The 14,555-nt window shown below is 56.8% G+C and overlaps 1 protein-coding gene across 1 annotated transcript in view; it reads left to right on the plus strand.

Annotated features, from left to right (window-relative positions):
* The window catches only part of TCERG1L (transcription elongation regulator 1 like), a 95,140-nt gene that overhangs the window by 18,517 nt on the left and 62,068 nt on the right, over window positions 1–14,555 (plus strand). The window contains exon 4 of the mRNA XM_054729045.1: window positions 3,342–3,527. Coding sequence (XP_054585020.1) covers window positions 3,342–3,527 — 186 coding nt within the window. The remainder of the gene's footprint in view (window positions 1–3,341; window positions 3,528–14,555) is intronic.

Here is a 14,555-nt window from a genome sequence, read left to right on the forward strand (position 1 = left end):
GCCACAGTTCAGGGCTCAGTAGCCACCTGTGGCCAGTCTCTCCTGGGTGGGACCGGGTAGCAGGAGGCGCTAAGTGTGTCTGTGGGGCTCTCAACAATGTATCTGCGAGTGTACTTTAGAGAAACCGCTCCATCCGGAGCTTAAATCAGCATTTCAAAGAAATGTACTCAGGGCCCATTCTGTGAGCACGGTGAATTCAAACGTCACGTGACCTCTGTCTAAGGTCTTATAAGAGCCCGCCTGCCCCCGCCCCCGCCCCCGCCCCCTCCGTGTTGCTGAGGCCAGTGGAGGTTTCAGTAAGTGAGCGTGCCAGCCGCTGGCAGGGGCTCCTGTGCATAGGGTCCAGGTGGGTGCCAAGGAGAGTCCTCCAGATGCCGGGGTGGCCGGGGTGTCTCAGAGGGCAGGGGCCGGCCTGCAGAGGGCCTGGGGTCAGACACAGCGTCCTGGTGCTGGCATGGTCCCCGGGCCTGCCTGAAGTTTCTTAGACCTCCCCGAATTGTTGTCTTTGGCAGCAAACAGGTATGGATGGCTACCAGGAGGTTCCTCGGGACAAAATGTGCCGACACAGCTCTTTGGCAGTGTGGCCCCGAAGGAGGCAGATGGTGATGATAAAAGGGCGGTACAGGCCCAGCGCGGAGCTCGGCTCCCGCAGCCACCGGCCAGCTCGCCTCCCCAGGCCGCCGCCGAGGGAAGCACACGGTTAATCACTGTTTTGCTTAAAACATTGATTTTTTTATAAGTAATCCTTATGGGATAGCATCTCTGGCGTATCTCTTAGCTGGCTTAGCAGTTTTCTTATTTTTTCTTGGGCTGGACCTCTCTTATCTCCCTGTTATTTACTCAACTCAGGGATTCTCTGCGGTCCTTGGGGGAAAGCGAGTTATGCTAATTATTTATCCTTCGGCACAATTTATTGAGTGCCTGCTCCTCTTCCAAGAGTCAGCTCAAGAGGCTCTGGTGGGGGGTGGGCAGCTGGCATCCCAGGGTGCCCTTGGCTCCGCGCACCGCCTGGCTGGCTCCGTGGGCAGCTCGTATATCTGTGTGCATCGCGCTTCCTGCGGCATCGTCTTTCCGTCCGAGCCTTGCAGACGGGTGAGCAGAGGTGCTCGGGAGATGCCCGACCGTGGCGGGGGCGCAGGAAAACACCAGCCCCACCCCACCCCCGTTTCATCTTGCACACCCCGCAGCGGGAGTTCTCCAGCACCCGCCTCCCAGCGTGCCCTCCGCTCCCCGACCAGGCGCCCTGCGTCTGAGCGCACGGCTGCGCTCGGTGCTGGCGGCGGGAGCCAGGCTCTGCTCCCGCACAGGGCCCTGTGCTCATGTCAGCACTCCTCGCTCCTGGCCGAGGCCTGGGGCCCCCTCCCAGCTCACCCCCCAATTCAGAAAAGAATTTTGTCGCTATGGGTTATTGACTTTCTGTCTCCACTGATAATAGTCGATTCTGGGAACTCATTGGAGCGGGTTCGTAACCTAATGAATGCAAAACAAGCCCCGAACTCTCTTTCCACGTGTTTGTTTTTAAACAGGCAGATCAGTCTGTTTCCTAATTTTCCTTTTCAGTTGACACATCGTTTTTGACAACAAAATCGTCACCCGGGAATAGAAATGTCCCCACACTCCCATTTACAAAACAGCTGGCGCCTTAGCATCCGTCCCTTAGAACACGGCGAGTTTACCCTTCACGGGCAAACCTCTGTGTGAACAGGAGGCGACGTCCGTGCACGGAGTCCCTGGGCGGCAGCCCGGAGTCATCGGGTTTGGTGCTCACCATGGGGCCACAGCAGCAGACCTGTCCCTGAGCCGGGCAGGCAGGTGGGTGAGTCCCCGGGAAAACACCTGCGGGAGCCTGAGGGCGAGGCGGATCGAAGCAGAAGCGTTTGAATGGGGCTTTCACAACCTCACGGCATCGGCTGACACAGCACGCGTGCCTCAGAGGCTGGTGCTGCTGTGCACGTCACGGATGTGTATAGTGGACAGCACCTAGTGTGATGGGCTGGTTAGGGGGATGCGGCCAGTGTGTGTGGGGGGTCCCCGACCCGGGAGACTGGGCTCTGACTTCATAGGTGGACCTGGGGAGGCCCCGGGATGAGCAGGGAAGTGTATTTTGTAACCCCTCATGATAAGGGCTTCCTGACAACCTCACGGAAAGCTGACGCCCACCTTCCGATGCTCAGTCCTCTCTCCCCGCCCGGTGTCTCCGCGGTGCCATCAGCCTCCATGTAAAGCAAACCGACAAGAAGAGCGTGGACCGCGTGTGCGCCCCCCCGGCAGGTGTGCCCTGAGGCGGCCTCCTGTGGGCTGCCTCTGTCCCTGGGAGTAAACGTGGGTGGCATCAAGCCAGCCAGCGAGGCACCGTGGGCCCAATCACATGCCGTGCGGGCGGAGGGGGTTTTGTGATCCGCTTTGCTCGCTGAGCACATCGGAGCCGGCCCTGCGCACCGAGGGTTCCTCCCCACACGGCCGTACCGGCCGCTGCAGTCTCGCTGAGTGGACGCACATACAACCGTGTGCCTTTCGCGGGTATTTCTAGTTTCTTGCTGTAAACCTCTATGTTAAGGCATCGGGCATGGGGATGGATTCCAGGAAGGGAAATGCCCGCTTAAAAGTTGTGAACTGTATTAAGATTTTTAAAAACACATTTCCAGATTGCCTCCCAGAGCTGAGCACACGAGGCTTCCGCCAGCAATATAAGCTGGTGCCTACACAATGTGGCTTTCTTAGAAGCCACAGTTATTCCAGGGACTGAGGGTTCCTGTTTTATTTATTTAGTTAGTTCGTTATTTATTTTAAGCTTTACAGAGACAGCAGGGAAAAAGACGGCTTTCAAATTCTCCTACAATGCCAAAAAGTCCCAGCTGGAATCTGTATGTGCAGCCTGACCCCTCACAGGAGCTGCCAAGCCGAGAGGGATTGGGTCTCCCCATGGTGGTGGCCGGTTGGGTGGCAGCCACGTGCCCAGGGCCCTCTCCACCCCCAGCACAGCTTTCGTCTCCAAACCACCCCGGCCCGCTGCCTGTGCTGGTCCCTGGCCCCTCTCAGCTCCTGCTCCCAGCATCACCTCTGATTTTGCACAGCCCTGCATCCCGGCCCCTTCTCTGAGGAGCTGGCGACTGTCCGCGTGGCGGCCCGCTGGCCCTCACAGAGCTGTGTGCCCGTCACCTGGACAGTGGAGAACTCATTACTTTCTCTCTGGGACAGTGGCACACGGTGTCCACTTCCCAGACGGAGGGCTGGCCTTCACAAAGCTCACGTTTTCTGTGCTCGTGTGTTGCATCATGAAATGGCATCTGTCTCCCCCGGCCCCTGGTGTCCCCCGCTGACCTCCTGTCCCTCTTCCGCAGGTGGTTGCCACAACAGCCTTAAGCCCGTCGGCAGCAGCCCCGCCATCGCCATCGCCGCCACTGCCGCAGCCATGGTCTCCGTGGACGCTGAGGGACTCGGGGGCCCGTCCCCCTCCAGCGCGCAGCCCTGCCACTTCCTGACGCTGGCGCCCATCAAAATACCCCTGCGGACTCTCCCCTTCCCTGGTAAGCGAGAGCACGCTCTCAGAGCCTCGAGTCGGTTCCAGAATCCACAGTAAGGAGCATGAGGTGGGACCAGCCGGCCCGCAGGTGCCCGGCTGCCTGAGTCCCTGAGCTGTGGGGCAGCCAGGCTGGCCCAGGGCTGGGGCGGGGCAGGAGGTATATAGGTTTGCTCATCATCCATCTACACAAAGGGACGCGGGTCCCCTCAACAAGGCTTTGTTAGTCATCCCAGGCCTTTTCTGCCATAAGGCAAAGTTCCCAGCGTCTGTCTGAGAAATGCCACTTGCCTTGCTAACACGTTAGGGGAGGGGACACGTGGGGGACAGGGCACGGCACTGAGAAGTTGGAGATTTCCTTACACGGACACGAAGGGAAGCAGGGCAACGTGCTAGGAGGTAGGCAAGCGTCTCAGCCAACACAACGCGAAGACGTGCGCTGTGGGTGCGTATGGAGCGCTCAGCCGCCTGTGCGACCAGCTGGCCTTGCAGCTGGGCCTGTTCGGAGCGCAGGGTTGGGGTCCCGCCCACCACGCAGGACCTCTGTGGGAGCCCCCCGAAGCCTGTGGGCGTGCAGGACGGGCCGCGATGGCGTCAAAGGCGTTGAGTCCGGGCGCCGTGGGGGCGCTCTTCTGAAGAGTCCTCAGGTGGCTCAGGGGGCGGACATCCTCGTGTCCTGCCCGGTGCCCGATGCCTGATGCCTGCGGGGGCTTAGGAGGGGAGAGGGAGGCCTGGTCCTGACTGGTGGAGACTCCATTGTCCACACGTGTTCACAGTGTACGTGGGCGTCTGTGAACTGTGACCGCTCCGTCATGTGTCCACGCCATCCTTATGAACGCACGGTTAGGTCCCTTCCTTACACGTAGCAAAAGCCACGTTGATTTGGAATGACATTTACTAAGTACCCAAGTCTCCTGGGCAAGTGCTCTTTAATTTTAGCTTTTTATGGGATTCGATAAGACTTAAACAGAAATTCTGCAGAGTTCTAATATTGATTGTACCCTGGAGATAATGTTAGAATTCTTTTTTTAAAAAAATATATATTTTATTGATTTTTTACAGAGAGGAAGGGAGAGGGAGAAAGAGTTAGAAACATCGATGAGAGAGAAACATCAATCAGCTGCCTCCTGCACACCTCCTACTGGGGATGTGCCTGCAACCAAGGTACATGCCCTTGACTGGAATTGAACCTGAGACCCTTGAGTCCACAGGCCGACGCTCTATCCACTGAGCCAAACTGGTTAGGTCTAGAATTCTTTAAAAAAAAAAAAAAAATATATATATATATATATATATATATATTGTATTGATTTCAGAGAGAAAGGAGAAGGAGAGAGAGATAGAAACATCAATGATGAGAGAGACTCATGGATTGGCTGCCTTCTGCACACCCCCTACTGGGGATCGAGCTCACAGCCCAGGCATGTGCCCTGACTGGGAATCGAATCATGACCTCCTAGTTCATAGGTTGACGCTCAACCACTGAGCCACGCCGGTTGGGCTAGCATACTAATTCTAGTACTAGAATCATTAGTTGCTTGGTTATCAGTAATAACAAGTATCACTAGAATGTTACATGTATGAGTTCTAGGTAGAAACAGAAATTGCCTCGCTGTCTCCGGTGTGGGGAGTGCTTCAGCTTTGCTCACCTAGTTTCTGGTAACTCCAACGTGTCCTTCTCAGCACGGGCCCCTGGCTTCCATGGTTCTCGGCCAGGTTGATAAGTTAGCTGGTCAGCAGAACATCGTACTCTCAAGAACAGAATCTTACTTCTATTTCGGCATGTTACTGAGCATGCATTTGGCGGGTGATGGGGAAATGAGTAAACCACAGAGATAATCTCTTGCGTGGAACATAATTTACAGCCGTGTCAAGATTTTGGTTCAGATCCAGCAATCCATTGGTGCTTATTAAGGACGACTTACTGTGTTTCAAGAAAGTTACTCTGAGAGAGAACTGAACACCGTGGCTCCCAGGGGTAGTAGCTTCACTCCCGGGTCTCTCACGGGATTTATAAAGTGGCGCCCTCACCAGGCACCTCTCCTGGCTGCATCTTGTAAGGCTCTGTTATCACCTTTGCCATAATGTGCCTTCGGGTAGAAACCAGAGAGGCCTCGGCTTGGCTCCACCTGGTACATAACTGCCCAGACGCTGTCAGAGAGATGGAAGGGGCGGGCTCACGGGCGGCTCCTAACATGGCCTTTACAGTATTGGCCGTGGTCTAGTTCCTGGAAACCTGGCTTTCCTGAGGAGACACCTGGGTGATGCTGACATGCAGGCTGGAGGCTGGGTCTGGACCAAGGACCCCAGCCAGGGGGTGGTCCCCGGGGCTCCGGGGCTCCTCCCCAGCATCAGGGGTGACAGGTGCCCCCAGTGAGGGGGTCTTGGGGCGATGCGACTTCGAATAGTGTTTTCCTGGCTCTCTCCTCTTGGCCTCAGCGGGAGGCGTGGGAGTGAGGCTGACCAGGCTCCCGGTGAACACCTTTACACAACATTCCTTGAGAAGAGCCAGGGCTTGAGGGACATGGCGGGACCCAGGGGTGTCTGTCAGGGCTGCTTTGAACTGTCAGCAGCCCCACCAATGAGGTTCTGTGAGACGGAAGAGCTGACTCCCCTGGTGAACATCACCAGTGGGGTTCGGGCGGCCTGCTGGGCCATCCCTGCCGCCCGGAACATAGGGGGCCTGGAGGGGGCGGGAGGAAGCGAGGACGGCGTTGCCAGCACAGCAGAGCTCATCAACCACGACTGTGCAGCTCTCTGTGGGATTTGCTCCACATCCAAGCTGATCTTCTAAAAGCATGTGAACTTTAACGTCGCTGCGATGAATAATCCTGTTTGCACTTAGAAGATCACTCCCATGAGCCAGGTGGCTTTGGAGCCCCACACGGCTCAGCTTTGGGGTTCTCAGCGGGGCTGGGGGCTGGGGATGCTCCCCCCCTGGGGCACATTTGGCAATGGCTGGGGACATTTTTGGGGGGTTGCTATTGGGATGTAATTCTAGTGGGTGGAGACCAGTGGTTCTGCCACACATTCTACAACGCCCAGGACAGCCCCCCACCCACCTCCTCGTGGTGAAGAGCTATCTGGCCGCAAATGTTAGCGGTGCCTCTGTCGGGAAACGGCGGTGTGTGTTCTAGAATTCCACGTAGATGGTGGGAACCCGTACTGGGGTGTGGACGGTCTGCCCTCATCGGGAGAGTCAGTGTCCCAGTGAGTGAAGGGCTTTGAAGGAAGTAGGCGGGGTGCTGGGAAGGCCAGCATGTTGCACTAACATTACACGCCTCTAGCGTGACGTAGAGTCCAAAGAGGGTACGTGTTGAAAGAACCCATGACCCGTTCCGGCGTCCGCCATCAGCTGTGCTTCCTCTGCCCGCGTGGCCGGCCCCGGCAGCCAAGCTCGTCCCTGCGGTTGCTCTGCTCAGGGGCCCGTGCTTTCCTGGTGCCTGCTGGCCTCCAGCGCACCTCAGTGCGTTCACACCTGTCCCCCGCCCTAGGCTGTCAGTCACCTGCTGGCGGGCACACGTCGGCTCCACGCGTGACTCCATGGCAGCTTCCCGGCTCCCGTGACCACTCTCCACTTTGTACATCGGCAGGTTGTGTAACCTATTCAACTTCATCACAGAATTTCTTTTATTTTTTTATTTTTATTCCTCACCCGAGCATATGTTTTTATTGGCTGAGAGAGAGAGAGGGAAGGAGAGAGAAACATCGATGTGAGAGAGACACATCCATCAGCCAGTTCCTGCACGCACCCAGACCAGGGATAGAACCTGCGACCTGGGTGTGTGCCTTGACAGGGGACTGACCCCAGGACCTTCCAGTACACGGGACAGTGCCCAACCAGCTGAGCCACACTGGCCAGGGCCACAGAACTTCGAATGCTCCCTCAGCTAGAGGGGACTTGGGGGCCCGTCCCCCTCCAGGTTCGCCCCTGAATCCGAGGGGAGGTAGCAGGAGGCGGGCACAGCGGGGTTACCTGCGGGTGTGGGCTGTGACGGGGGAGCTGGCCGGTGGGGGATGGTGGCAGCGGGTGCCTCCTCTCCCTTCTCCTCAAGCAGGTCTCAGCGACACAGCCTTCCTCATTTCTGACCATTCCCTTACGCCTTAGGACTTCGGGTGCAAGCACAAACACTTTCGGGGTGAAACGTATCTGGCACCCTGTGTGTTTGCTAGTGTGTAAGGGGAGGTGCAGTTACCCGAGGGGAGGAAGACCGACCGCGGGAGGGTTTGTGGCAGAGCACGGCCCGCTGTCCCCATCTCTGGGAGGGTCCTCAGACGCGTCATGTTTTTGTTGTTGTTAATCCTCGCCCGAGAATATTTTTCCTCTGATTTTTAGGGAGAGTGGAAGGGAGGGGGAGAGACAGAGAGACAGAAACATCGATGTGAGAGAGACACATCGACTGGTTGCCTCTTGCACACACCCCAACCAGGACTGGGGTTGAGCCTGCAACTGAGGCACGTGCCCTTGACCGAAATGGAACCCAAGACCCTTCAGTCTGCAGGCTGATGCTCTACCCATTGGCCCGCTAGGGCCAGGCCTGTGTCTTGAGTGTCCACAGCCGCCCTGGCCCAGGTAACAGAAGGAGGTGACATCACTGGGGCGAGCCTCGGGTTAAGAATGACGGTGGCTCTTTTTAACCCTCTGCCCACCATTTCGTCAGCGTTCCAGAGAAAAAGGGAGGATGTGGGGGGCGTGGCGGCCCCCGTGGAGTCATTACCACCCCGCGCAGCGAGGAGGCAGAGCCATCTGCCCGGGAAGCCGCTCGCCACCTGTCCTCTGCTCCGGGGCGCGTGAGTGGCTGACTGTGACATCCTGTCCTGCCACCGAGCAGCTGGGAAGTGACTCTGTGTCTCCCCGTCTCCGTAACTCACCCACCGAGCCACACGGTGAGTCAGGAAGCCGCGATCCGTGGCTGTCGCCGCCTCATTGGAGAACCCGTGGGTGGGCAGCAGGCACCGAACAGCCACAACCCGGCGCCGGCGGATGCAGCCTCTTCCTCTTTGTTTTTTATTAAATCCAGGAATTGTTTCCTCTCCCCTGCAGTGAAAAATGTCATAATACATATTAACATTTCAGAGAGGCTCAGAGATAAAAATAGCATCGTGGCACAATTACTCACACTCCGGAGTGCCTGAGCCTCAGCTGGCTCCGGTGGGAAGGACAGCTGTGTCTAACGCAGGGAGGGAGCAGCTCTCGGGAGGAAAAATATTGGACTTAAACAACCTGGGAACAAAGACTGCGGCGAGTTTGTTTCCACGAATGAACTCCTCTTAAGGAGGCGAGCTCCGCGTGGCCACACCGGCACTGCCACCCTTTTTTCTCCTCGCCTGAGGGTGTGTTTTCGTTGATTTTAGAGAGAGAGGAAGGAAGAGAGAGAGAGAGAGAGAGAGAGAGGGAGAGAGAGAGAGAGAGAGACAGACATGTGCACCTAAGGCGTGTAAGGTGCAGAATTTTCTAAACGGGGAGCCCCTTGCTGGAACCCAAAAGGACTGTCAGCAGGGGAGTCTGTTCTTGCTCACCCCCCCTCCTCTGCCGGTGTCTGCCCGCCGGGCTCCATTCCGTGGTGACTTCCTGCGGAGGGAACTCGGGGCTCGGCATTAGCCATCTCCACTGTTAGCTTCCAGCCAGTGTTGGAAAAGAAATTGGAAATACAGCACGCACGTGCTTGTGCCAAGTATACAGAACGCTGGACAACAGGCCCGAGCCGTCCCTCTGAGCCTAAGGAAGGGGCATCCCCCTGCCCTGAAGTGGGGGGCGGGGAGCCCCGGCTCCTGCGGGCCAGGGACAGCCGCTCCCTGGAGGTGCCGGTCACCTCTCCAGCCTTAGAAACGGCGCCCTCTGTGTGCGGCCCTGGCAATCGCCGCGGAGCTGCGGCTTTCCTGCGTTTCGCATCAGTGTAATCATAGTTCACTCGTTCCTCTGTGATGGCCTTTTTCCGCTCAAAACGATGTGTCTTTAAGAAGCCATCCCCGCCCGTGCTTCCCGCTGTAAGGCGGTCACGTTCACGTTGGCGTTGCATTTGTTTGGTCCTGTGACTCCGCCCAGGACCTGGCCCTTCTGAGATCGGTTCATTCCCGGTGAGAGGTGAACGCAGGTTGCTACTATGGGGACCTCCAGACGGAGAATCTGTCACCCCAACTACACGGTGTGCCCATGGGAGCACGCACGTCCTCACATGCGTGCTTCCGAGTGTGAGGGTAAGTGCGTGGGCTGGGTGTGTTGTCGGGTGACTTGGGCCTCGTGGGGCGCTGGTGACAGGTGCTGTGTGTGTGTGTGTGTGGGGGGGGGGAGGGGAGATCAGAGGAGGCGGATTGGAGAACCATTGGGAGACGTGTGAGGGCCCAGCCCCGTGGTGGATCAGGATGGACGGCGGGCGGAGTCGGAGAATCAGCGCTGAAACCCGCTGTGGCGCCTGCTGGGGCTCAAGGCCTCGTCTCCGCTCATGCTCATCCCTGTCGTCGGATCTGGTGTCATTTCCGGTTGTGAACGCCTGTGTCACATACACCTGGCCTTGCTTCTGTACCTGAGGGGCTCACCCGGGCGGGCGTCCTGTGGGTGGTTAAGGTCCTTTAGGGCGAGAAGCGTATAAACACAGGCCAGGCCGAGTGGGTGCTGCTGCCTTACACACACGTTTCAAAATGTGACGATCGTGGGCAGGAACGTGCCGATGTTCCTCCCACAGCTCACGCACAGGCCTCGCTCCCCAGCCCTCGCTGAAGAGGGGTGGACGGAAGTGAGCTCACCCGCGAGCCACGCTCACCTGCTGACAAGCTCAGCTGTGCAACCAGGGGCTTGAAGTAGCACTGTGCCCATGGGGCCCAGACCAGCCAAAGCACGGGGTGAGGCTGACAGGGGGCACCCTCAGTCTGCACACCGCCCGCCAAGGGGGCCCCACCCCCAGGCCTCCCGCTGGGTCCTGGGCAGCCGTCCTGACGCCCCTTGCAGTCCAAGGAGCACAGCCCCCTTCTCACACTGGAAGGGTCGGGGAATGTCTCCCCAATTTCACAGCACACACGCACACATACACACACACACGGACACACACATGCACACACATGGACACATGCACACACAAATACACACGCACGCACACTTGGGCACACACATGAAAACACATGGACACACACACTGACACACATGCACACGCGCGCGCACACACACACACACATGGACACATGCACACATACACACACACACATGAACACATGCTGCAACCCTTCCATCAAGGCCGACCTCAGACCAGCTCTTGGCTAGGACACCAGGTTTAACTGGTCACCAGAATGACTCCCCACGGCCGCCTCGGAAGCCCCACCTCTGGTCGGGCTGTTGCCCTTGAAGGCGTGTCCTCTGGGCGGTCACGGCTGCTGACGTGGGGAGCCGTGATTCCGTGGGGTGAGCACGCACATCGAGGAGGAGGCCCCCCTCACAGTGAGCTCAGTGGGCGCTTCGCCGAAGCCTTGTAAACCTTTCGGTGTTTCCCCAATTTATTATTTTCAGCCTGTGAGCAAGCTCTGATGTCGGCTGTTATTTCCAAAAATAATTAATCAGGGACGAGCCCAGAGAATCCCGAGGAGGTTAGGCTTGGCAGGACTGCCTGGCGGGTTACACACTGCAATTAGCACGGCTCCCGCAGCCTCCGTCCTCGCGACCCTTTAATTACGTTTCTCCGACACGCGCTCTCGTCTGCGGTGGGGTCACGGTCCCTGCTCCGCACGCCGGTGGCGGTGATGCCCACGACACCCCTCAGAGGGTGTGGGAGGCCCGCCAGCCCTTGGTCAGCGCAGATGTGTTCTGAGAAATTCGGGTCCTTCGCGGGGAGGATGGGACTGAAGTCAGGCTCAGTGCCAGGCCTGGGCCCGTGTGTGATGGACCGTGAGGCCACCACAGGGAGGCCCCGTCTCTAGGGCCAGAGCTTGTTGGTTCCAGGTGCCCAAGAACCGGCCCTGGTGGGTTTCTCTCCACCCCATGCCCACCAGCAGTACCCGTCCTGGTCCCTGCAGAACCCGCCTCATCCTGTGCTCACCCCAGCTCCGCCACGCTGCCGCCCCAAGGCCGGAGTGTCCTTGGGCAGGAAGACAGCTGACCCTCCTGTGCTCAGGAGAAGGGAGATGTGCCAGGTCTTTCATGATTCCCAGCCTCACCCCGGGGACGGCGCTGAGACCAGCTCAGCAGCCGAGCAGGCGGGGCGGAGGCCACCTGAGCCCCTTAGTTCGTTAGCCTGTGAAGTCATGGAGGAAAAGCATGTTCAGATTGTGACGTGATTTTTCAAAAAAATATGTTTTTATTGATTTTTAGAGAGAGAGGAAGGGAGATAGAAACATCAATGATGAGAGAGAAACATCATTGATAGGCTGCCTCCTGCACGCCCCCTACTGGCGATTGAGCCTGGCATGTGCCCTGACTGGGAATTGAACCAGCGACCTCTTGGTTCATGGGTCAACGCTCAACCACTGAGCCACACCGACCGGGCGAGATTGTGACATGATTTTAGATGTCATAAATATTAATTAGAGTCATTCATATTAATAAGTGCTGTTCCACGAGAGTCCCAACCTCAGGACCACGCTTTGGCATCAGAATCCAGCGGACACCTTTACTCGTCTCTCATTGTTAAAAACCCAGCAGCTGAGGCCAGGCTTCCTCCAAGTCTCCTTTTGGTTGTTCCTGATTCTGTGCTCTTGCGTGTCCCCAGGATATTCCTCCCCACACCTTTCCGTTCAGTTCCTCTTCTCTCCCCACACCCCGGTCCCAGAGGGCCTTCCCTCCTCAAAGCATCCATCTTCCCGGATCATCCCTCCTGCATCCCGGCAGCTGCGATGCGGGTGGAGTCTGCTGGCTCACAGCCAGGTCTTGGGATATGGCGTCTCCACTCCTAGTTCACAGCCACACTCGCCTGGAGCATATGCTGCCATAATGTCCCAATAAAAGGAATTTCCAATCTCTTTGATGTTTAAAATTCTCATTTGCCTTCAAACTTGACTGATAGGTTGTCAAGTTTGCACAATATTGGCTTGAGTCGTTTTTCTCTTTAAGAAATTGCTCTAACCGTCTTCTGTAATCGGGATTCGCGAAGGGAAGGGTGAGCTCCGTCCGTGTGAGTGTGCAGGTGTGTTTTCTTTCTGGAAAAACACTGTGGCAAGGGCACCATGTTCCTCTTAGATCTACAGTGATGGTCTGAGGTTATCTACACAGTTAAAAATACTAATTCTGTGGAAAAGTGTGGGCCTTGTCAACACAAAAATTCATTGTTCTTTACTGCGGGGAAATTCTCTGATTCACACACACACTCAGACATACACACACAGGTGCTGTGAATATAGATTATAGATTGTATTTTATATTGTGCTATACATTATACTATATACTAGAGGCCCAGTGCATGAAAATTCATGCATTGGAGGGGGGATGGTTCCTCAGCCCGGCCTGCCCCCTCTCACAGTTCGGGAGCCCTCAGGGGTGGGAGGCAACCTGGTGATCAGGGGAAGGCAAGGCCCCCATCACACCTCTGCTGCTGCCACTGCCAGCAGCGCAAGCCTCGGCCGGCCTTGGTTACCTGAACCTTGGGTGGCCCTGGGCGGCTGGGCAGCTGCCATCCGAGGCTTGTCTGTGCCTTAGGCCGGCCCTGGGTGGCTGGGGGACTGAGGAGACTGGGCACCACCATCTTGTGGCTGTGGGTGCTGCCATCTTTGAGGGCGTGACAGTAAATTAGCATATTCCCTCCTTATTGGCTGTGGGTGCTGCCATCTTTGAGGGCAAGACAGTCAATTAGCATATTCCCTCCTTATTGGCTGTGGGCGCTGCCATCTTTGAGGGCAGGACAGTCAATTAGCATATTCCCCCCTTATTGGCTGTGGGCGCCACCATCTTTGAGATGGAATGAGGGTAAACGCATATTCCCTCTTTATTAGATAGGATTATAACATATGCCATATAGAGTATAATGTGAATACACGTAGTGTGATAGAAATGACATATGAGAGAGTATGTGAGATGAAAGGGTGTGTGATGTCACGGTCGTCCAGGTCACCCCTGAGCACGGGCAGGTGCTGCCCGCTGCCCTGCCCTCACCTCCGGGCCTCGCTGGGCAGAGCCGGCGCTTGGGCCATCCCTGCGGGGGGGAGCCGCTGAGGGTTTGGGTCTGATTATCACCCAACTTGTTGGCGCTGTTCGACCCCTTGTCCAAATCTGCAAACAGCTTTCTTTCGAGATAACAAATAAATGAACAGATAACCGAGGGACCTACTCATTGTCCCATCTGCCTTTATTCTTAGGAGATAAGATGAATGTTGACATTTAATTCTCATTTTTATTCTGGGCGTTGCATGAACGCCTCCTCGGCGGGGGTGCTATCTGCACATCTCCGCTTCCCATATCAGCAAACAGTTTACGGGCTGTTATTTACTTTTCTGTGTCCAATAAAGGCCGCATTCAAGCGAAGGCGTGAAATTACATTTCCTCAGGCAGCTGCAGATATGAGGTCCGCTCTGGGTGAGAGTGACAGGCCGTGTCCACGCCCCGCTCTGGGCCCCGCTCCGCCCCAGCGTCCCGGATCCGCAGCCGTAGTGGACTGTCCTTGGCAAGCGCACTTGGACGGGAATGGGCTGTCCTTGGGTCACATCAGATGAATAAGTACAGGAGGGGTGTTTGCTTTTTGTTTTTTTTTTTTAATATTTTTATTGATTTCAAAGAAAAAAGCAAAGAAGGATAGAAACATCAATGATGAGAGGAGTCATTGATCGGCTGCCTCCTGCATGCCCCACACTGGGGATGGAACCTGCAACCCGGGCATGTGCCCTGACTAGGAATGGAACTGTGACTTCCTGGTTCATAGGTCGACACTCAACCACTGAGCCACGCCGGCCGGGCAAGGGGCATTTGCTTTTAGGTTCCCAGAGTTCAAGACTGCGGCAGGCCGGGAGACCGGGGTGCAGGGCCACCTGGGCCTGGTGCGTGGTTGTGCCAGGACACCCTCCTGACCAGGAAGGATGGCTCCCAGGACTGCCGGGCAGAGGCTCCGGGCACCACATGCTGAGC

The sequence above is a fragment of the Eptesicus fuscus genome, chromosome 17, assembly GCF_027574615.1.
Source record: "Eptesicus fuscus isolate TK198812 chromosome 17, DD_ASM_mEF_20220401, whole genome shotgun sequence".
Taxonomy (NCBI): Eukaryota; Metazoa; Chordata; class Mammalia; order Chiroptera; family Vespertilionidae; genus Eptesicus; species Eptesicus fuscus.